The sequence below is a fragment of the Ruditapes philippinarum genome, unplaced genomic scaffold (genome assembly GCF_026571515.1).
Source record: "Ruditapes philippinarum isolate M1 unplaced genomic scaffold, ASM2657151v2 ctg987_1_1_1_1, whole genome shotgun sequence".
Lineage (NCBI taxonomy): Eukaryota > Metazoa > Mollusca > Bivalvia > Venerida > Veneridae > Ruditapes > Ruditapes philippinarum.
The window spans coordinates 137,170-160,533 of NW_026866507.1; the positions used below are offsets into that span (position 1 = coordinate 137,170).

At 35.3% G+C, this 23,364-nt stretch overlaps 2 protein-coding genes across 3 annotated transcripts; one reads left to right on the forward strand and one right to left on the reverse strand.

Annotated features, from left to right (window-relative positions):
• Positions 1-1,955: 1,955 nt before the first annotated feature.
• Positions 1,956-14,363, reverse strand: LOC132732685 (surfeit locus protein 2-like). Of its 2 annotated transcripts, none has more exons than XM_060719156.1 (6): positions 14,213-14,363; positions 8,978-9,135; positions 7,264-7,367; positions 5,126-5,290; positions 4,279-4,445; positions 1,956-2,068 (listed from the first exon to the last, which is right to left on the reverse strand). In XM_060719156.1, exons 1-6 carry the CDS (start codon positions 14,279-14,281, stop codon positions 2,009-2,011), a joined length of 723 nt encoding a protein of 240 aa, XP_060575139.1. In that variant the 5' UTR covers positions 14,282-14,363; the 3' UTR covers positions 1,956-2,008. The 2 variants fall into 2 exon arrangements, with proteins under 2 accessions (XP_060575139.1, XP_060575138.1); XM_060719155.1 differs by having other exon boundaries at positions 4,279-4,448.
• Positions 14,364-16,414: 2,051 nt separating this feature from the next.
• Positions 16,415-20,398, forward strand: LOC132732687 (uncharacterized protein K02A2.6-like). The gene is made up of 2 exons (XM_060719158.1): positions 16,415-19,742; positions 19,974-20,398. The coding sequence occupies exons 1-2, from the start codon at positions 16,415-16,417 to the stop codon at positions 20,396-20,398; spliced, it is 3,753 nt and encodes a 1,250-aa protein (XP_060575141.1).
• Positions 20,399-23,364: the final 2,966 nt, after the last annotated feature.

Sequence of the window (23,364 nt, forward strand, 5' to 3'; positions counted from 1 at the left end):
TTTAGCCAAACTGAAAAAAATAGAATTTTTTAGGAATTTTAGGGACGCTGGACAGCCTGCCTTTTATTTCATTCAGTAGTGCTGTTGGACTAACGGACAAACCTGACAAAAGTGATTCAGGTATAGCCCTGTAACACCGCACTTTGTGGTCCGACCCCAAAGTACGTCCAACCCCAAAGTGCGTTACGCACTTCCCCAAAGTGCGTCACGCGCTTTGGTGTCGAGGTTTGACCCCAAAGTGCGTTACTCAGTTAATATGCATATTTAAAATCAGGCAAACGACCGTTATTTGGGGTTTAGTTTAATAATATTTTATTGCTCTTTGAATACAATTTAGAACATTATTTTTACAAATAACAAACGGCAAAAGGGTTGAACAACAAGATCTAGCAACATTAGTAACTGTCCTTCCCTTAAGCATTATAAAATATAGAAACGAAAACATGTTTAAACACTATACACATGAGCAATTACAAATATCAAGACGGATACAAAAACAAAGTAGCAAATAGAATTCGACATCAAATTTAAGAGAAAAAAAACCAGAAAACATTATTACATCTTATCAATTTTTTTAAATATAAAAAAATAATAGTAATTTTCCTGCACTTGCAGTATGTGATGGTTTGTATGGCTGTCAAAATATGTCATTTATAAGGGGAATTAGAAGAATTAAAATTGGAACAACGATTGTTATTTTTACATGTACTTATTTCTTATTATTTAAATCTATGTGTATTTTTTATATATTTTTGAACCTCATGAAATAAAAAAGAGTTTTCCTCGACTGATAAATTTTCTTTTCCATAAAGGAGAGTACTTGTACTTAATGGATGAAAAGGGCGAGTGGAAGTGAAAAGTTAGAGTCTTTTTGGGGTCATAAAAATTAATCAATGAATTTAAGTGATGTTTTAAATGCCAATTGAAAACTAAAAACAAGGAAGGAAGTAGGCGAAATGTATTAAGTCAGTAATAGCAGACAGATTATTTAAATTTGTTATATCTAAAAAAGGGTTGCAATTTATTATAATAATTTAATTATTGATCTCATAGGATAGTGGCCTTAAAGTATAAAAATGTTTGATAGTGTGTAATGATACATTTGATAACATATCATTTAAGTCTTACCGTGTGTCGATAATTATCACACATATTTCCATCTAATTAAAAACCAGTTCATTCTAAGATAGGATCTGTTGAGGACCCATTAAAATCTGGATTTACCTTACTTCTTGTTATATTATTAAAGGGAGGTAACGTTTTTGAATTTATTAATTATAGTTCTTTCAATGTTGAATGAATAATCTAGCACAACTGGACAAAAAGAAACATTTAAGATGATTCCAAGATAGGTGCCATATTGAAAGAATACATCATACTCAACAAGATCATAAGTGTATATTTAGAAGAAATGCACATCCGATTATGGCAGGAATTATTTTCAACACGCATATAGAAATTTTCGAAATATACAAGTCATCTTGTCTGATTCAAAATGGCAGCAGTTTTGGTGGCACATAAAACTGATACGTTTTGCAAAACCTGAAATATTAACCAAGTTTTCATTGACTGCCTCTTGCTGTAAAGTAATGTTAAAGGCATTCTTAAGCCGACAATCTTATTATAGTAAAAATTCCCTTTGACCTTTGACACAGTCACCTAAAAATCTATAGGGGTCATCTACTAGTCATAAATAACCTCCATGCCAAATATGAAGACTGTGCAGACAAGCATTTTTTTAGTCAAGGCCCCTGTGACCTTGACCTTAAAATTAATAGGGGTCATCTACTAATCATGACTAACCTGCATGCAAAATATGAAGACTGTGGGTAAAACGAATCTTAAGTTATTGGGCAGACAAGGAAAACCCGCTGGACGGCCATCGAGCTGATTTCAGTATAGCCCCATTACAACTTTGTTGTGCGGAGGTATAAAAATTTACAACAATACAAACACAATGTTTAGTGACTTTATTAGCTATGATCAAAAATAAATAATTACAGAACTTTCAGGTTATCTTTTGCATTTTCTTCTTAGATTGCTTTGAATGTCTTCCAGCCTTGAATTTCTGAAACGATATACATGTATATACATACAACACATGCATAGAAAAGTTATGACTTAAACTTATGTTTCAAATCAAAATTTTGAAATTCAAGTTTGACCTTGAAGATAAAGTTCATTTCTGATTGACAGTGCAAAATCAAACTTGAATGATGAGAGTAGAGTTAATGGCTACAGGTATGTTCTGGGTATATTCTGGGCATGTTTTGTTCCTATCATGGCTCTAGCTTATATGATGATGTTACACACAAGATTAACATTATCTGCCGCAGATTTTCTCCTGCTACATGTTTTATATCTGCAATATGTGATTTTAATAACAAGAGGGCCATGATGGCCCTAGATCGCTCACCTGAATTATCAAACTCATCCAAACAATTACCTAGACAAGCATTCTGACCAAGTCTCATGACAGGTGAGTCAAAAATGTGACCACTAAAGTGTTAACAAGGATTATCCATATTTGAGCAGTGTGACCTAGTTTTTTACCCAGGTGACCCATATTCAAACTTGACCTAGAAATCATCAAAACAAACTTTCAGACCAATTTCCAGGATACTTGGATCAAAACAGTAGCAACTAGAGTGTTAACAAGATTTTTCTATTTTTAGCTCCGGTGACCTAGTTTCACATGCGATTTCGAACTCATCCAAGCAATTACCTAGACAAGCATACAGACCAAGTTTGATGATAATGGAGTCGAAAATGTGACCACTAGAATGTTAACAAGGTTTTTCCATATTTGGGCGGTGTGACCTAGTTTTTCATCCAAGATGACCCATGTTCGATCTTGACTTAGAAATCATCAAAACAAACTTTCAGACCAATTAACAGAATATTTGGATCACAACAGTAGCCACTAGAGTGTTAACAAGATTTTTCTATTTTTAGCTCCTGTGACCTAGTTTTTCATCCGAGATGTCCCATGTTCGATTTATTCCCAGCAATGACCTAGACAAGTTTCCTGACCAAGTTTGATGACAATTGAGTCAAAATTGTGACCACTAGAGTGTTAACAAGGTTTTTCTATTTTTAGCTCCTGTGACCTAGTTTTTCATCCGAGATGACACATGTTCGAACTCATCCGAGTTATTACCTAGACAAGCATCTTGATCAAGTTTGATGATGATTGATGCAAAAATGTGACCGCTAAAGTGTTAACAAGGTTTTTCTATTTTTAGCTCCGGTGACCTACTTTTTCATCCGAGATGACCCATGTTCGAACTCATCCAAGCTATCAACTAGATAAGCATCCTGACCAAGTTTGATGATGATTGATGCAAAAAATGTGACCGCTAGAGTGTTAACAAGGTTTTTCTATTTTATAGCTCCGGTGACCTAGTTTTTCATCCGAGATGACCCATATTCGAACTCATCCGAGCTATTATCTAAACAAGCATCCTGACAAAGTTTGATGATGATTGGGTCAAAAATGTGACCACTAGAGTGGTCACAAGGTTTTTCTATTTTTAGCTCCTGTGACCTAGTTTTTCATCAGAGATGACCCATGTTCGAACTCATCCAAGCAATTGACTAGACAAGCATTCTGACCAAGTTTGATGATGATTGGTTCAAAAATGTGACCTCTAGAGTGTTCACAAGGTTTTTCTATTTTTAGCTCTTGTGACCTAGTTTTTCATCTGAGATGACCCATGTTCGAACTCATCCGAGCTTTCAACTAGATAAGCATCCTGACCAAGTTTGGTGATGATTGAGGCAAAAATGCGACCGCTAGAGTGTTCACAAGCAATTGTGGACGGCCGGACGGACGACGGACGACGGACATTCATCGATCCTAAAAGCTCACCCTGAGCAAGCTCAGGTGAGCTAAAAACTGAAATTGGCAAAGGTTTGACTTAATGCTTAAGTACAACATGATTATAGACATCCTGCTCAGTTTGGTAAGATTCTTTTCTTCTTATATATCAGTAAAATATTACAGCAAGCTATTTTATATGAGCAAACTCATGCATGTTTTTAATGTATTCATTAAAATCTTACATTGATAACAAACCAAATAAACATTAAACTTTAGGGGATAGAACACAAAGTCAATTTTAAAACATATCACAGGAAAATTTGCATTCTTGCACCACCCAACCTGTCCTGATAAGTTCAGCATAAAAATATTTATTGGCCAGTGAATATAAAAATAAGTTCAAGTTACTAAAATATCTGATAACTTTTTTTTCAGAATAAGATTTAGGAACATACATTTCTTTTCTGTCCTCTCTGTTCTGTATCAGTTTTATTTGGAGATTGTTTGATATTTTCTGTTTCCATTTCTTCAAACTCAAAATCAGAATCATCATCTTCATCTACCTGACTACCACCAGCTACTTCCCCGTGCTCAACCTGATCCTCTAAAGTCACTTTATCAGCTGCTGAAATACACATCATATCCAGTTACTATACAGTATTTGACACTACTCTTAGTAAATTAACTCTTATTTCATTAATAAAGAAAATAGATATGTCAAATTTAAGGTGTCTCATTTTTGACACCACCTGCATGACTAGTAAAATATTTGTAGAGGTGTGCTAGGAAATGCTTCATTTCAAATATCTAAGCTCTGAGCATTGTAGTTTTCTGCAGGGTTTTAAATCTGTTAATATCAGCCACTAAGTTGACTACCAGGACATAGTAGTTTTGACCCTAGGGAGCTACAATGTGATGCTATCTTTAAAATACTTCTGTACTGGGCTTCGTTGTTTTAAATAAGACTTTAAAGACTTGTAAACTACATTTTATGCTAATTAAAAAATAAATCTATGTAAACTAAATGACACCAAGGTTAACCATTTTGACTTTACGCACATGTACATATGCATTAGACTGGAAACATTCATAAAAACTTTTGCATTTAGTTTGGATAAAAAGCACAAATGTTGTTTATTTAGGATGTCATGTTAAAGAAATTGCCAAACAAGGGAGGATCAGCGCAAAACTATCACAAAAGCTCACTTTCATGCTCAGGAGAGCTAAAAAATACTAGGTTTGACTGAGACCACATAAAACCTGTTTTCCAGTAGTTTTATAAAGACTGGGCATAAAAATTACCTGGATATAGATCACTTAGACTGTCAGTATCACTTATCTCCCCTTCATCATCCTCTCCACCTTCCTCCACAGAGTAAGCTCTCTTTCTCAAATCTAGATTTTCCTGAACTTTCCTTCTACCTCTTGGTGGACGATACTCTTTCCCAGTTCTCTGGCATTCCTCCCCTGGAAAATGTTCAATTATGCAAAAACTTAGTTAGATGCATAACACCCTCAAGCAGGTTCAACTAGACCTATCACTGAAGGTGATTAATACCCCCACCAGCAACTTTGACTTTTTGAAAAATACGTGGTCTAAAGAAAATTTGAACACAAGCTATAGTAAATGAAGTATCAACTGTGTACAAAGAATTATTTCAATTAATTTCAATAACCAGCCGGGGTCTTCATATAAGCTTGCTATACACCAAGTTTGATTACAATATCTCATTTCTAACTCTAGTTATTGTTTGGAAACCATTTTTCTATATTTAGTAATGCTGACCTTGACCCCAGGGGTTCAAAATGCAATACCAAACAGGGTCTCCACATATGGTTGCTATATACCAAGTACAAAACCTCATTCCAAACTCTAATTATCCTCCGGAAACCATGCTGTGGACAGACCGACAAGCTGACTCCTATATACCCCCCCCCCCCCAAAAAAAAAAAAAAAAAACTTTGTTTGTGGGGGTATAATTAAAAGCTGGTTCATTTGTCAACATTTACATATAAGTGACATGCATTGCATAAAAAAATCCTGTAAGTATAGATATTACAACAAAAGCCTGAGTCAGTAACCAATTTGCCAAAACGGTTCATCCAGTCTCTCAACTATGGGAGGGGAGTCTGTTCAATAAAATTTGTTAACAAAGTTATATTACTTTACAGACTTGTGTCTTTATTTTTATTCGAAAAAAAATGTTAACTGGCATGTTTGCTATTTGATGATGTTAAACAATTCCCAAAGAAAGCCGTTGAACTAGGTGACCTCAAACCCCACCTATGTTGTAAGACCAACAGTTAATAGGGTACATATTTTTGTATCTTACTACCAAGTTAATGAAAGAAATTAGTCAATACTAGTAACTCAGACCTGTACAAGCTTAAGTGTAAAAATATATTTTTAAGCACCAGTGACCTTGATCCCAGTAACTCCTAACTCCATACTAAGGTAGAGAACTACCAAAGGTATGTTTTTTTATGAGAGGCATCAATTAATAAATAAAGTCTGTATGAGCAAAATGGTAAAACTAGTGACCTTAACCATGACCCCTGTGACCTAAAATTACACTCAAAGATTAAGGACGATGACCCAAGGTTTCTACCAACCAAATATGAAAGACTATAGTCAATTAATGAAGTTGATTGGAGAACTTAAGATATATTAAACTTGCCAGAATACTAGTAGGTTAAAACATATCAGGTGATAAAAAGGAAAATAATTGTGGAAAAATTGATGTAACAATTATGATACTTTATACTTATAAGAGTGTGTAATATACAAATTTTGGTATAGATAAAGTTTTAGATGTATTCATTTTTCTTCAAAACAGTTTAACCATACTTAGTTACAAAGTACTTTAAAGAGAAATAACTGGGGAAAATGGAAACCAAAGTTATGTAACTTGCCAAGATTATGAACTTTGTATTGTGTGTAAATTATGAAGTCTTTGGTACAGGAAAAATCTAACAGGCTGGTGGATGTTAACCTTGTCCAGATGAGTAGACAGATGGATGTTATATAATATATAATAAAACACTTTATGCTGGGAAACATAAAAATTTGTTTAACCTCACTTTATGCTGGGGAACATAAAAATTTGTTTAACCTATCTGCAAGTAATCACTGAATCCATGCATTTTACAATTTGATAGAAAGTTACAGCTTTGGTAAGAAGGCATGATGCCATATCATATGACATTCAAAGCATCCAATTTGTATATCTTTATGCTAAAACTTTTAACACAGCACAACATGAAACAATTTTAGTTGTGTTTGATTTAACATAAAATTATGGTTTGATCTAATGGCATAATTCAAATCAGAAAATTACTTTCAATTGTTGCTTTGCCATACAAGCAAACAGTATTTTTGATACTCAACTCATAAAATATCCTCTTTATACTTCATAAAACATTTGTAATCTATTACTCACATCTTGCCAAAAATCTCTTGAATTTTCCTCCATTAACATGTCTTTCTACATGAGCTAATGTCTTATTTACATGACACATTGTCAGTGTACAGAATAACTGGTGCCTGAAAGTAAATGTTGACACATGGTCAGTGTATAGAACAAATAGTGCCTGAAAGTAAATGTTGACATGTGGTCAGTGTACAGAACCGCTGATGCCTGAAAGTAAATGTTGACACATGGTCAGTGTACAGAACAAATGGTGCCTGAAAGTAAATGTTGACACATGGTCAGTGTACAGAACAAATGGTGCCTGAAAGTAAATGTTGACACATGGTCAGTGTACAGAACAATTGGTGCCTGAAAGTAAATGTTGACACATGGTCAGTGTATACACCAAATGGTGCCTGAAAGTAAATGTTTGTTTGTTTGATTTGGGTTTTACGTCACATCGACACAGTATAGGTCATATCGCGACGTTCCAGCTTTACTGGTGGAGGAAGACCTCAGGTGCCCTTCCGTGCATTATTTCAGGCAGGAACGGGTACATGAGTAGAACCACCGACGTTCCGTAAGCTAGCTGGATAGCTTCCTAACATGAAAGAATCCAAAGTCCCTGTCGGGATTCGAACCCACAGCGGTGAGGGGCAAGTGGAAAGTAAATGTTGATACATGGTCAGTGTACAGAACAACTAGTGCTGGTGCATGAAAGTAAATATTGACACATGGTCAGTGTACAGAACAACTGGTGCCGTAAAGTAAATGTTGACAAATGGTAAGTGCACAGAACAACTGGTGCTGGTGCATGAAAGTAAATATTGACACATTGCCAGTGTACAGAACAACTGGTGCCGGTGCATGAAAGTAAATATTGACACATTGCCAGTGTACAGAACAACTGGTGCCGTAAAGTAAATGTTGACAAATGGTAAGTGCACAGAACAACTGGTGCATGAAAGTAAATGTTGACATGTGGTCAGTGTACAGAACAACTGGTGCCTGAAAGTAAATGTTGACATGTGGTCAGTGTACAGGACAACTAGTGCCTGAAAGTAAATGTTGACATATTGTCTATGTACATAACAAATGATTCCTGAAAGTAAATGTTGACACATGGTCAGTGTACAGAACAAATGATGCCTGAAAGTAAATGTTGACACATGGTCAGTGTACAGGACAACTGGTGCTGTAACATGGTAAGTGTACAGAATAACTGATGCCTGAAAGTAAATGTTTACACATGGTCAGTGTACAGAATAACTGATGCCTGAAAGTAAAAGTTGACACATGGTCAGTGTACAGAACAAATGATGCCTGAAAGTAAAAGTTGACACATGGTCAGTGTACAGATCAACTGGTGCCTGAAAGTAAATGTCAACACATGGTTAGTGTACAGAACAACTGGTGCCTGAAAGTAAATGTTGACACGAAAATAAATGTACAGAACAACTGATGCTGTAATATGGTAAGTGTACAGAATAACTGATGCCTGAAAGTAAATGTCAACACATGGTTAGTGTACAGAACAACTGGTGCCTGAAAGTAAATGTTGACACGAAAATAAATGCACAGAACAACTGATGCCTAAAGATAAATGTTGGCACATGGATTGGTAAGTGAACAAGTAGTGCCTACTTTTATTAAAATGTTGTTATCAGATTGTCATGAACTGTCATGCATTTGTATTTAAACTAAGCAAGATGTTATGATAATTTCTCATTAAAAAGCTACTCACTCATGATGTTTCTTTGTGCTGGGTACCAGATGAGGCTTGTACTTCTCATAGTTTTTGTCCTCTCTTTCCAAGAGTTTTATGTACTTCTTCCCGGTAACATAACTTCTGATAGCTTCTTCCTTATATGGCATCTCATGACCAGATAGTGAACATGTTACCTGTAAATAGAAATTTGGAAGTATTTTAAAATTAAAAGTCTATTAGTTTAGCTGTGATTTGAAACTAATTTTTTAGCGATATATACAGATAAAATATGAAATAATCTAACATTAAAATTAAATCTTTCAAAAATCGAAGGACACTGGAGATAAGTTTTACTTGTTTCCTATCTTATTATGGTTTCCCTTCAAATTGATATTCTGAATCCCTTGCCTAAAATTACCGTCAGTCCAAATATGAAGTTTCTCGAACAAACTTTTTTCTAAAAATGGAGCTCTTAGCATGTTCAAGATCTTCTGATGAATTAATCATAAAAAACGTTAAATTTTGATTGATTCAAGTACACAGTTTATTATTTAATAAATTACAGTCCAAATAATCTTATTTATACAGAACTTATCCAGATAATATAGAACTAGACCTATCACTGAAGGTGATTAATACCCCCACCAGCAACTTTTTGAAAAATAAGTAGTCTGAAGAAAAATTTCAACACAAACTATCAACTGTGTACAAAGAAATATTTCAATTAATTGTAATCCCAACTGGGGTCTCCAAATAAGCTTGCTTTTCACAAAGTTTGATTACAATATCTCATTCCTAACTCTAGTTATTGTCCGGAAACCATTTTTCTATTTTAAGGAATGGTGACCTTGACCCCAGGGGGTCCAAATGCAATACCAACCGAGGTCTTCATATAAGCTTGCTATACACCAAGTTTGATAACAATATCTCATTCCTAACTCTAGTTATTGTCCGGAAACCATTTTTCTAATTTTAGTAACGGTGACCTTGACCCCAGGGGGTCCAAATACAATAACAACCCAGGTCTTCATATAAGCTTGCTATACACCAAGTTTGATTACAATATCTCATTCCTAACTCAAGTTATTGTCCGGAAACCATTTTTCTATTTTTAGTAACCATGACCTTGACCTTGACCCCAGGGGCCTAAATGCAATACCAACCCAGGTCTTCATATAAGCTTGCTATAACGCAAAGTTTGATAACAATATCTCATTCCTAACTCTAGTTATTGTCCGGAAACCATTTTTCTATTTTTAGTAACGGTGACCTTGACCTTGACCCCAGGGGGTCCAAATGCAATACCAACTGGAGTTTCCACATAAGGTTGCTATATACAAGTTTGATTACAATACCTCATTCCAAACTCTAGTTATCGTCCGGAAACCATGATGTGGACCGACCGACCGACGACCGACCGATTACAATATCTCATTCCTAACTCAAGTTATTGTCCGGAAACCATTTTTTCTATTTTTAGTAACCATGACCTTGACCTTGACCCCAGGGGGCCTAAATGCAATACCAACCCAGGTCTTCATATAAGCTTGCTATACGCAAAGTTTGATAACAATATCTCATTCCTAACTCTAGTTATTGTCCGGAAACCATTTTTCTATTTTTAGTAACGGTGACCTTGACCTTGACCCCAGGGGGTCCAAATGCAATACCAACCGGAGTTTCCACATAAGGTTGCTATATACCAAGTTTGATTACAATACCTCATTCCAAACTCTAGTTATCGTCCGGAAACCATGATGTGGACCGACCGACGGACGGACGGACGGACCGACCGACCGACAAGCTGACTCCTATATACCCCCCCTAAACTTCGTTTGTGGGGGTATAATAAATAGAAAATAGATGCCGAGTCAATATCAACTTCCGGTAGGTTCCTGATTCACGATATCCTATTCTTGAAATGGAATTGTTAATCCTGAAATTTGATTTAGAATTTGGAAGGGATTTTATTCTGAGATAGGGGAAAAATACATATGATTTCTTTGAGAGGGGAACAAACTGTTAAAAACTTGTTAAAAATAATTTTAATATATATTATTCTCCTCATATCAAAATCGAGTGACGTCACGAAATGGAGTCAGCGACAAACTCAGATCGCGGGAAATAATCAGAAAATGTTGAATTATTCCTACATAGCTATGCGATTTTAAACAAGAACTGTCGGAGGACAGTAAAGCTCGACTATTCAAAATTTGTCACAAGGGTGTTTCATTGAGTATAATAATGCTTACCTATATGAATACATAAAATTGTCCGAAAAGGTACAAACTCTTCAAGTTTCAATACATTCCCTTCAGTAGTTATGGAGATACAAGCTTACATACAAAAACTTAACCAAGATTTTCTAAGTCGAAAAAGGGGCATAATTATGAAATAAAACAATTCAGAGTTATGGGACTTGTACCAATCACCTTAGATAATCACAGAGACCAAGTGTGTGAAGTTTCAATCCATTCCCTTCAGTAGTTATGGAGATACCAACTTACACGCAAAAACTTAACCAAAAATTTCTAAGTCGAAAAAGGGGCATAATTATGTTAAAAAGCAAATCCGAGTTATGGGACTTGTGCCAATCATCTAAGATAATCACAGAGAACAAGTGTGTGAAGTTTCAATCCATTACCTTCAGTAGTTATGGAGATACCAGCTTACATGCAAAAACTTAACCAAGAATTTCTAAGTCAAAAAAGGGGCATAATTATGTAAAAAAGCAAATCAGAGTTATGGGACTTGTGCCAATTATCTTAGATAATCACAGAGAACAAGTGTGTGAATTTCAATCCATTCCCTTCAGTAGTTATGGAGATACCAGCTTACACGCAAAAACTTAACCAAGAATTTCTAAGTCGAAAAAGGGGCATAATTATGTAAAAAAGCAAATCAGAGTTATGGTACTTGTGCCAATCGTCTTAGATAAACACAGAGAACAAGTGTGTGAAGTTTCAATCAATTCCCTTCAGTAGTTATGGAGATAACAGCTTACATACACAAACTTAACTAAGAATTTCTAAGTCGAAAAAGGGGCATAATTATGAAAAAAAGCAAACCAGAGTTATGGGACTTGTGGCAATCATCTTAGATAATCAGCAGAGAACAAGTGTGTGAAGTTTCAATCCATTCCCTTCAGTAGTTATGGAGATACCAGCTTACACGCAAAACTTAACCAAGAATTTCTAAGTCGAAAAAGGGGCATAATTATGTAAAAAAGCAAATCAGAGTTATGGTCTTGTGCCAATCGTCTTAGATAAACACAGAGAACAAGTGTGTGAAGTTTCAATCAATTCCCTTCAGTAGTTATGGAGATAACAGCTTACATACACAAACTTAACTAAGAATTTCTAAGTCGAAAAAGGGGCATAATTATGAAAAAAAGCAAACCAGAGTTATGGGACTTGTGCCAATCATCTTAGATAATCACAGAGAACAAGTGTGTGAAGTTTCAATCCATTCCCTTCAGTAGTTATGGAGATACCAGCAGCTTACATACAAAAACTTAACCAAAGATTTTCTAAGTTCGAAAAAGGGCATAATTATGAAATAAAACAATTCAGAGTTATGGGGACTTGTGCCAATCATCTTAGATAATCACAGAGAACAAGTGTGTGAAGTTTCAATCCATTCCCTTCAGTAGTTATGGAGATACCAGCTTACATACAAAAACTTAACCACAGGGACGCCGACAAATGGGTGACTGCATTAGCTCGATTATTCTGCGAATAGTCGAGCTAAAAATCATAGGTGGTATTTGATGCATTTATGTATTGTTTATCGAAATGGCCCGATAGATTATTTTGATCTATTGTTTTGTTGATTTGTTCGGCGTAGATTATGTTGGGGTGGGGAAAAGGCATTTCATTCCTTGTGTTTATTTATACAGTCTAGGGGGTATATTTTGGATATTATCATTAAAATTGATAGAATTTCAAGTTCCTGTGCTAAAGCAAAGACAGTGTTCCTTTGGCCTGTATAGTCGCATGGATTTTTTGCCAGAGAAATGAAATGTGTTGTTTTGGGTCTTGGGTCACCGTCAGTGATTTTTCTCGCTTAATTGGGAAAAATTATCGCTAAAATTGCCAATTTGGGAAGAAAAAAGCATGTTTCAGTTCAGATTTTTGGGAAAACTGCATGATTTTAAAGAAAATTTCAATTGGGAAGTGGCCCTTTTCCGGAGTCTGTTATATATGTAGGAAAATCACTGACTGTATATTTTGGGCTTCAACTGAATGAATTGCAACTTTTTTGACTGCCTGCCTATTGCAGATGGGATCATTTAAGAATCCGGGTCAGCTCGGCCCTAAAACGTACTCGGCCCCCGAGTCAGCTCGGCCCTTTTCCAACTCGGCACGGGTCAACTCGGCCCACTTTTCAATTATTAATATTTAGGTTTGTGTTAACACTATTTATTGTAATTATTGTAATTATTTATAATACATGCACGGATTGACAGTTTCGAACTAGCAGCAGGCAAGCTTTTCTTATCAGTAGAATTGCGAGTAAAGATAACCAATAGCGTATCTCACTGTATTTCTACATATTTAACTTCTGTTCTGTTCTTTATTACTTTAACGTTCTAGATAATGCACAGACAAGGTCTTTCTATTTGATAGAAGAAAAAAAAACGTATGACACATGCAAATAAATTTCGGCAACAATCAATGCGCTTATACGGAAGATTTAATTAGAAGCTTATGTCATGATATTAAGTAAACACGTTTTTGTTTAATTTTTTAAATATTATTTTACAAACACATTTTATTAGAATCTACATCTATATTAATTTTATCGAATCTGCAAGACAGATAAATAACATTTTTTTCTAAATATACTTTATTTCAGAAGAAGTACAATGTATGTGAATAATTATATAATAATAAGATATTTCTTATTATTCATTTACCTTAACAACATGCAAAGCAAAGTTAAAACGTTATATATACTTTTGCAAAGTGGGCCGAGTTGACCCGTGCCGAGTTGGTATAGGGCCGAGTTGACTCTTTTCCTCATTTTATTGTAGATTTGCAATCTTATGTCGTATATGTTCTCAACAAAATGTGTTTTCTTTTTCTAGGTTGTGTAGTTTGGTATGGACATTGACGGCAGGAACTTGAAATTAACTGTGGAGCACTACCTCAAGTTAAATTGAATATCAGATCTGTCGCGAATACATGTGACAAATGTAAATTGCCGATTATTAGGATGTCTTTGTTCTATAAGAAAATAAAATTATAATATATAAATTAGCAGTGTTACCTTTCCAGTCACTTCGCTATAGTTTAAAGAAGGGTGGTCAGTAAGAAGTGATTTTAATTTCTTTGACATTTTCACGTGTTGTTGTTTTTTACTTTGTTATCTCCCTTTGATCAAGGATCGACTAAAAAATTGCAGACCGTTATTTCCCGTACTTTAAAGTTTAAAGTCTGTCACCGTTTTCATACGGTGGCACAGAGGTGACATGTTTGTGTTTTTTTTATCTATCTCATGCTATGTAGTGCACACAAGTTACCATGTCAACGTAAGTAGCTCAAAGCTCACGACATACTAACTCGTGCTCAAGACATAATAACTCGTGCTTACGACACAGTTACTCGTGTGCACAACTTAAAATTTTATCTCGTGCGTACGATCTTAAGTAACTCGTGTACACGATGTAGTATCTCATGCGCACGACATAGCACCTCGTGAGCAACTTTTTATTTCGTGCGCAAGACTTAGTAACACGTGCGCAAAGTATCTCGTGCGCACGACATATTATCTCGTGCGCACGAGATAAATAAAAACATACATATATCATCTTTGTGCCATATTGTCAATCTCAAAATAATGTGCATTAAATAGATCTAATCATTTGTTATACCCATGAGAATAGTAGGTCTATGATGACTGACTCACTTACTCTCTCACTCACTCACTAGTTTAACTAACTTACTGACTGACTGACTGACTGACTAACTAAATAACCCAACTAATAACTAATCCAACTAACTAAACTAACTAACTAACTAAACTAACTAACTAACGATCTAACTAACTGACTGACTGACTGACTAACTAACTAACCCAACTAACTAACCCAACTAACTTACCCAACTAACAAACTAACCCAATTAACTAACCCAACTAACTAACTAACTAACCCAACTAACTAACTAACCCAACTAACTAACTAACTTACTAACTAACCCAACTAACTAACCCAACTAACTTACTAACTAACCTAACTAACTAACTAACCCAACTAACTAACTAACTAACTTACTAACTAACAAACCCAACTAACTAACTAACTAACTAACTAACCCAACTAAATAACAACTAACTAACTAACTAACACAACTAACTAACTAACTAACAACTGACTAACTAACTAACCAACAATCTAAATAACCCAACTAATTAACTATAACTAACCCGCTAACTTACCGGCTAACTAACTAACCAATCCACTAACTGACTTACTAAGAACTAATTAACTGACTGACTGACTGACTAACTGACTGACTGACTGACTGACTGACACATTGGGAACCTTATCTAATTATTGTTATCAAAATAAGAATAATTAGCCTCTATAAACACCCTAACATATAGACCTAAGAGTTCATATATCACCGTAGGGAACGTGTTACAGTATCGCGTTTTTCGGTTACAGTATAGAATTTTCAAGATGGAGGATTATTTATGGGAAGAGAGGTAGGTGATTTTTATTCAGGTCCATACTACTAGTAGTTAAGTTTTTAAAAGATGTTTTTGTGCTTTGCTTGTAAGGAACAGAATCCGGTATCTAGTCATATATTTCATCAGACCCTGCACCGCAGATTTATCTCTATATTGTCTCATAAATGTGCAGATTTGACATTTTAAAAATTTGAATCGAGGGACCAACGCATTTTTCTCCCATTCCGACATTATCTAAGCATGCCTAGATAAAGTAAATCTACAAAACGTTAGTCCTTTATATTTAGAAACGTCTATAAAAGTAAATGACCAGTTGAACCTATTTTCCTGTTGGTAAAATGCGTTTGAAAAAATAAACAATGTTACAGTATAGAGCGAGTTTAATTTTGGAGGGTAACAGCATAGACCTAGCGACTTTGACCTGTAGTGTTGTTAGTATTTAGAGATTAGCTCCGCCTACTTGATTAAATATGCACACTCTGAGAACTCTCTCTCTGAGCCCTCTTTGATAGACAGTTTGGATTACACATGCAATGTAGCAACATCTCTGTGAATACTCTTGTAAATAAATCTTAGAATAGAATGTTTATATTGAGTTTTCAATACAGTACAATGGCGACGAGGATTTAAAAAGAAAATTGGATAACATGATATTTGTTGATTAAATTAAATAAGTGAACACCGGAAATTTACACATTTTGGAATTTAAAGTTTAAAACACTTTTCCTGGACTTTGTTACAACTTAGCTCTATCAATAATACTGATACAGTGACAGTATGGCACAAGGATTGCCAGTTTTTCCATCATTTGGTGTAAGTGAACCTGGTGTTGACACAAGATGGAGGAAGTGGACAGGTCGATTCGAAAACTTAATGATTGGCATGGACATTAAAGATAAAAAACGTCAGAGAGCCTTATTTCTACACTATGCAGGGGAAGAGGTAAATGACATTTTCGACGTACTGCAGAATACAGGGGATGACTACGAATCAGCAAAGATAAAGCTAACAGAGTACTTTGCCCCCAAGAAAAACACAGAATTTGAGATATATAAATTTAGACAGGCAAAACAGGAATCTAATGAAAACATTGATAGTTTTCACACACGTTTAAGACACTTAAGTATAAACTGTGAATTTTCGGAAACAGACAAAGAAATTAAGTCACAAATCATTCAAGGCTGCACCTCAACTCGACTGCGTCGCAAAGCACTACGCGATGACCTGACATTAGACAGTCTCATCAAAGAAGCAAGGACACTAGAACTATCAGATCAACAAGCATCTGAAATTGAAGGTCAAACAAAATATGACGCCGTTAATGCTATGAAATCACGAAAAAGACAAAATCAAAAGGCGCAAAAAGAAAGACGCAGACACATCATTAAGGAATCAATATGCAGATACTGTGGCTATGAATATCCACACAAATCAGGAAAATGCCCAGCCAGTGGAAAAACATGTACATATTGCTCAAAGAAAAATCATTTTGAAGCAGTGTGCTTGTCAAAGAAACGGGACAATAACTTCACATGCCAGCTTAATGACAGCTCACAAAGTGAAAGTGATAAGGACAAAGAAAGTGAAGATGAAAACGAAATATATGGACTATCTGTCAATTCTATGCAATTACAAAGACCAAGGCTGAAAGTGCATATCAACGGCTGTAAAATTAAAGCATTAATTGATACAGGATCATCAATAAATGTAATTGACGAAAACACGTACTCAAAGCTTCAAAATAAAGTTCATCTTAAGAGAGCACACACCAAAGTCTATGCATATGGTGCTAGTAAAGTTACCTTATTAGGCAAGTTCCAAGCACAAATTGAATCTAAAAACAAAATAACAACAGCTCCAGTATATGTGACAAAGGGCGCCAGCGGTAATCTTCTCTCTTATCAGACATCTGTTGACCTCAATATCATTCCAGAAATAAACACAGTCACAGACAGCAAGGTCGATGAACTCTGCAAAAAGTACCAAACCGTGTTCACAGGCATGGGGAAAATGAAAGCAACAAAAGTCAAACTATATGTGGATAAAAATGTTCAACCTGTTACGCAACCACATAGACGAATACCTTTCCACTTAAGAAAACAAGTTGAAAATGAGCTTCAGAGGCTTGAGGACCTAGATATCATTGAAAAAGTTGAGGGTCCCACAGACTGGGTATCACCCATTGTAGTAGCTCCAAAGCCAAAAACTAACCAAATAAGGATATGTGTCGACATGAGGCTACCGAATCAAGCCATAAAGCGTACAAGACATATTATTCCAACAATTGATGACATGATTGTGGACTTAAGTGGTGCCAAAGTTTTCTCTAAACTCGATTTAAATCATGGATATCACCAATTAGAACTGTCAGAGGAATCACGCAACATTACAACATTTACAACACATGTTGGATTAAGACGATATAAACGCCTCAGTTTCGGAATCAATAGTGCAGCAGAAATATTCCAAAATGCTTTAAGTACGGCTCTAGAAGGTCTGAACGGCGTGAGAAACATTTCCGATGATGTCATTATATGGGCTGGCGACCAAGCAGAACATGACAGAAGACTTGAGGCAGTGTTAAAGCGACTTGAGCAGAAAAACTTAACTTTGAATAAAAGCAAATGTGAGTTTAATAAGCAAAAACTTGAATTCTTTGGGTACATTTTCAGTAAAGATGGAATGTCAGCAGACCCTAAGAAAATTGACACAATTAAAAAGACACAGCCTCCAAAAACAGTTTCAGAAGTCAGAAGTTTCCTAGCAATGACAAATTACGTGTCACGCTTTATCCCAAATTACAGCACTATAGCAGAGCCAATACGTCGTCTGATAAAGAAAAACGCAAAATGGGCATGGCAAAATGAACAAGACGAAGCATTCAACAAACTGAAATCTATTTTGAGTAGTGATACAGTCATGACATACTTTGATCCTAATAAGGAAACACAAATAATCACAGATGCATCTCCAGTCGGAGTAGCTTCAATTATGCTCCAAGAAGGTAAAGTTGTGTGTTATGCAAGCAGATCACTGACAGATGTTGAACGAAGCTCTTACAGTCAACAAGAGAAAGAAAACTTAGCATTAGTTTGGTCATTAGAACATTGGCACATATACTTATTTGGACATAAATTCACAGTCATAACTGATGCAAAATTTCTTGAGAATATCTACAATAATCCTAAATCAAAACTTGGATCTGCAAGACTGGAACGTTGGAGAATGCGTCTGTTATCATATGACTTCAGGATCGTGCACAAACCTGGAGAGTCAAACATGTCAGATTATCTAAGCAGACATCCAGACACAGGACAAGGCAGCAAATCAAGCATAGCTGAAGAATATGTAAGTTTTCTTGCATATCATGATGTACCTGTTGCAATGAACATGAATGAAATTATTCAGGCAACTTCTACGGACAATGACCTCCAAATGGCCATTAAATCCATAAAGACGGGTTGTTGGAGCAACACCAATAAAAATAAAGTATTTGATACGTTCTCTCGCTGTAAGAATGAATTATCGGTAGTAAATCTCCAGGGAGGTGAAATCTTACTGCATGAATCAAGAATTGTTATTCCTAAGCAGTTGCAAGATAAAGCGATATCATTAGCTCATGAAGGTCATCAGGGAATTGTTAAAACCAAACAACTGTTAAGAGAGAAAGTGTACTTCCCAGGCATGGATCAACAAGTTGAAAATATGTGCAAAGGCTGCATTCCGTGCTTAGCAGCAACAAATTCAAAACAGCATGAACCTTTAAACATGAGTGATATGCCAAAATACCCATTTCAAATGATTAGTTTGGATTTTTGTGGCCCATTTCCAGATGGAAAATATCTGCTTGTACTAATTGACGAATATTCACGTTTTCCTTTCGTAGAAGTCTTAAATTCCATAACAGGAAATACAGTGATCCCTGTGCTGGACAAAATATTCTCAGAAACCGGAATTCCTGAAATTCTCAAGTCAGACAACGGCAGTCCTATGAACTCTCACCTATTTAAAAGCTTTGCAAAACACATGGGCTTCAAACATAGGAAAATAACCCCATTATGGCCACAAGCAAATGCCGAATGTGAGCGATTCATGAAAACCATAGGCAAGTCAATACGAGCTTCTCATGTGCACCATACAAACTGGAAACAAGACATGTATGCATTTTTAAGGAATTATAGATCTACACCACATGGGACAACGGCCGAAACTCCTGCACAATTGTTCTACGGGAGGCCTATTAACATCAAAATTCCCATGGTTCAAAAACAAAAGAAATCTAAAAATGACATAAAGGCCAGAGAAAATGACAGAAAATCAAAACAAAAAATGAAAGAATACGCTGATAAACGAAGAAACGCTCGGAAAACTGAAGTTAAAATAGGCGACAGTGTGTTAGTAAAGCAAACCAAACAAAACAAACTCACAACTCCATACGACCCTAAACCGTATGAAGTAACCAAGAAAAAAGGATCAATGATAACGGCAGAGCGAGAAGACAAACACATCACTAGAAATTCATCACATTTTAAACGTGTCGGCAACTCTCAACCCCAAAGTCTAAATGGAAATTCTCCTTTAAATGTCGAGGGTGAACACAGCAATACAGAACCAATTTACAACGAAACGAGCATAGAATCACAATCCGATGAAAGCACAATGTTTGAAACCTTACCTACATCAAATGAGTATACCTCTTTGCGAAGATCTGAAAGGCACAGAAAACCATCTGACTATTTAAAGGATTATATGTGTAAATAGTGTTAAATAGTGGCATAATAATCCACTAAAAGTTAGCTAAATGAGTGAAAACCACCTGTATATATATGATATATATGACTATTTAGAAGAATAAATGTATAAACAGTGTTAAACAGTGGCATAATAATCCACTAAAAATTAGCTTCAACATTCATTCAAACAAACGAGTTCGATTATTTTAACTGTCGGTGTGCACAAACATTCAAAACAGGGATTTAATATAACTGCTGATAATCATACAATTCTTTACTATGTGCTTAAATCTCCAGAGGAAAATGGAATACAAGTATAAATGAAACATTCAATTAGCATTTTGATACTTAAACTATTTGTGTATCATTTAGATTCTATCTTCAATCTTTATTCTAATTTGTTTTATTTCATGCTGATAAAACCTGTTTGTATTCTGTAAACATTGAAAATTTACTCAACACAGTTTAGACGTTAAGTTAATTTATTGGACTACGGACAGTCAGTAACTTTCTAGACTTATTGCCTCTAGAACATAAACTGAGATTTAATGTGATAGCAATCAAGAGACTATCATTACTGGATATAAAATAATCATTAAATTGTAGTGGCAGCGCCAGCGTGAAATAAACACCTGTGAATCAATGGATATCTGAGACAATAACATTACTGTCAGACAAATAATTAATGTCCTTCATTAGGACTGACCAGTGAACTTTAAACCTAAGCAAGGCGGAGATGTAGTGTTGTTAGTATTTAGAGATTAGCTCCGCCTACTTGATTAAATATGCACACTCTGAGAACTCTCTCTCTGAGCCCTCTTTGATAGACAGTTTGGATTACACATGCAATGTAGCAACATCTCTGTGAATACTCTTGTAAATAAATCTTAGAATAGAATGTTTATATTGAGTTTTCAATACAGTACATGATCCAATTTTGTTACAGTTTATACCCAGATTTCGGTTACAGTTTAGATACTTGCCAAATTTCAAACAAAGTTCGTTATGAAATGACTCATATCCTTCTATTTAATACATTCTTGAAAGGTTGTATTACTTTTTTTCTTCAGCAGAAAAGTTATAGTTTGCTATTTTTCTTACTTTAAGTTTCAGATTGAGACTTTTTGCAGAATAAGTAATGTCCTAAGTAAGGACTGTTTTCACGACAACAACAGTAACTTTTATCGAATTGTATTGAGAGAAGAAAGATTATTGCTTGATTTCATTACACATTATAATAATGCCCATTAGTAATAATATAGAGAAAAAAGAATCCTTAACAGAAGTCCAACACAGAAAACATGAAAATGTTGCAGGCTCAGTTTGATTAAACCTGTTCATGGACGGTAGTGGTAACTGCAACCTACCGTCCACGCCTCCTAGCACCGGCTGTGGATGTGTTCATATGGCGGTTATCATGGAACCTTCAATGTGAGACGTTATTGCCATTCTATGAAAAGCGGCATATTACTCCCAGGTTAAAAACTGCGTGTGCCCTAAAAGAGAATACAATGAGTGAAACTAAATAAAATGAAATTTTGAGAGGGGATCAGAGGTTATGAAGCCTGCATACCATAGATAAGCTGCCAAAAGACACAATTAACAAGCAGGCAATACCCTAAGAATGATTAAACAGTATTTAAGTGAGCAATACTGCAACCTTAAATTTTATTTTAAGTTGGAATAATGTATTTTGTAAGTATTTTAAAGGGTTTGTTGTTGGCTTTCTTGGATTTTAAGTTTCAACGACACTGAGGTCATGTGAAAACATTCCTGCTTTAGTGTAAAGAAAGACCCCAGATACCCTTTGTGAAACATTTCAGACACGAGTGGGCATCTGACTAGAACCACCGACCTTCCGTAAATTAGCTTGATAGATTCCTCACAAACAACGAATCCAAAGTCATGATTGGATTTCAACTACAGCAGTAAATGAAAGATGATTTGATGTGGACGGCCTTATCCCGACTCTGCCACTATTATGTACCTCAATCAGGCTCACTAGAGAAGATATTGTAATTGTCTGACCTTAATTTATACTCTATAACTTTCAATATTATTTTCTTTTTCAGAAACATGAAAACTGCTATACAGGATGTCTGAAATAAAAAAAAAACGACTTTTAATTTAATAATGACAAAATAATCGTAACTTCAACAAAGAAGCATTCGAAATGACGCCATGATCATGATTTTATTTGAATGATTTTGGTTCGAGATGAGAAGGGTCTTTAAACATTGCCTTTTCATAAAATCTATGTTTTAGGTTTTCGTATCTCCGATTGCAACCGAAACTATTTGAACAACTTGTTTGTTTGTTTGTTTGTTTGTTTCATTTTACGCCTTTTCCCAACAGTATTTCAGTCATATAGGCGGGTAGTTTCCTTACCATCGTTCCTGGAGAGTTTCACCAGTACTAGACTACCTTCCTCCGCGCTAAACTACCAAAGCAACTTAATTGGTAGAAAGTCATGTAAATTTCATCACATTTAGTCAAGAATTTACTGAGCGGATGAGATTGCACACACATGTGTACGACAGACGGACGAATAGCCATCGGGCCAATTTTAAAAGTCTATGTATCATTCATGCATTTTACCTTGTATATATAGAAAATATTGAAGTCTAACAACTTAATTGGTAGAAAGTCATGTAAATTTCATCACATTTAGTCAAGAAGTTACTGAGCGGATGAGATTGCACACACATGTGTACGACATACGGACGAATAGCCATCGGACCAATTTTAAAAGTCTATGTAACATTCATACATTTTACCTTGTATATTATATAGAAAATATCGAAGTCTAAACTGTAACCGAAATCTGGGTATAAACTGTAACAAAATCGGAAAAAAATTGCTAGGTCTATGCTGTAACACTGCACAAATCACCTCGCTCTATACTGTAACATTGTTTATTTTTTCAAACGCATTTAACGAACAGGAAAATAGGTTCAACTGGTCATTTACTTTTATAAACGTTTTCTAACATAA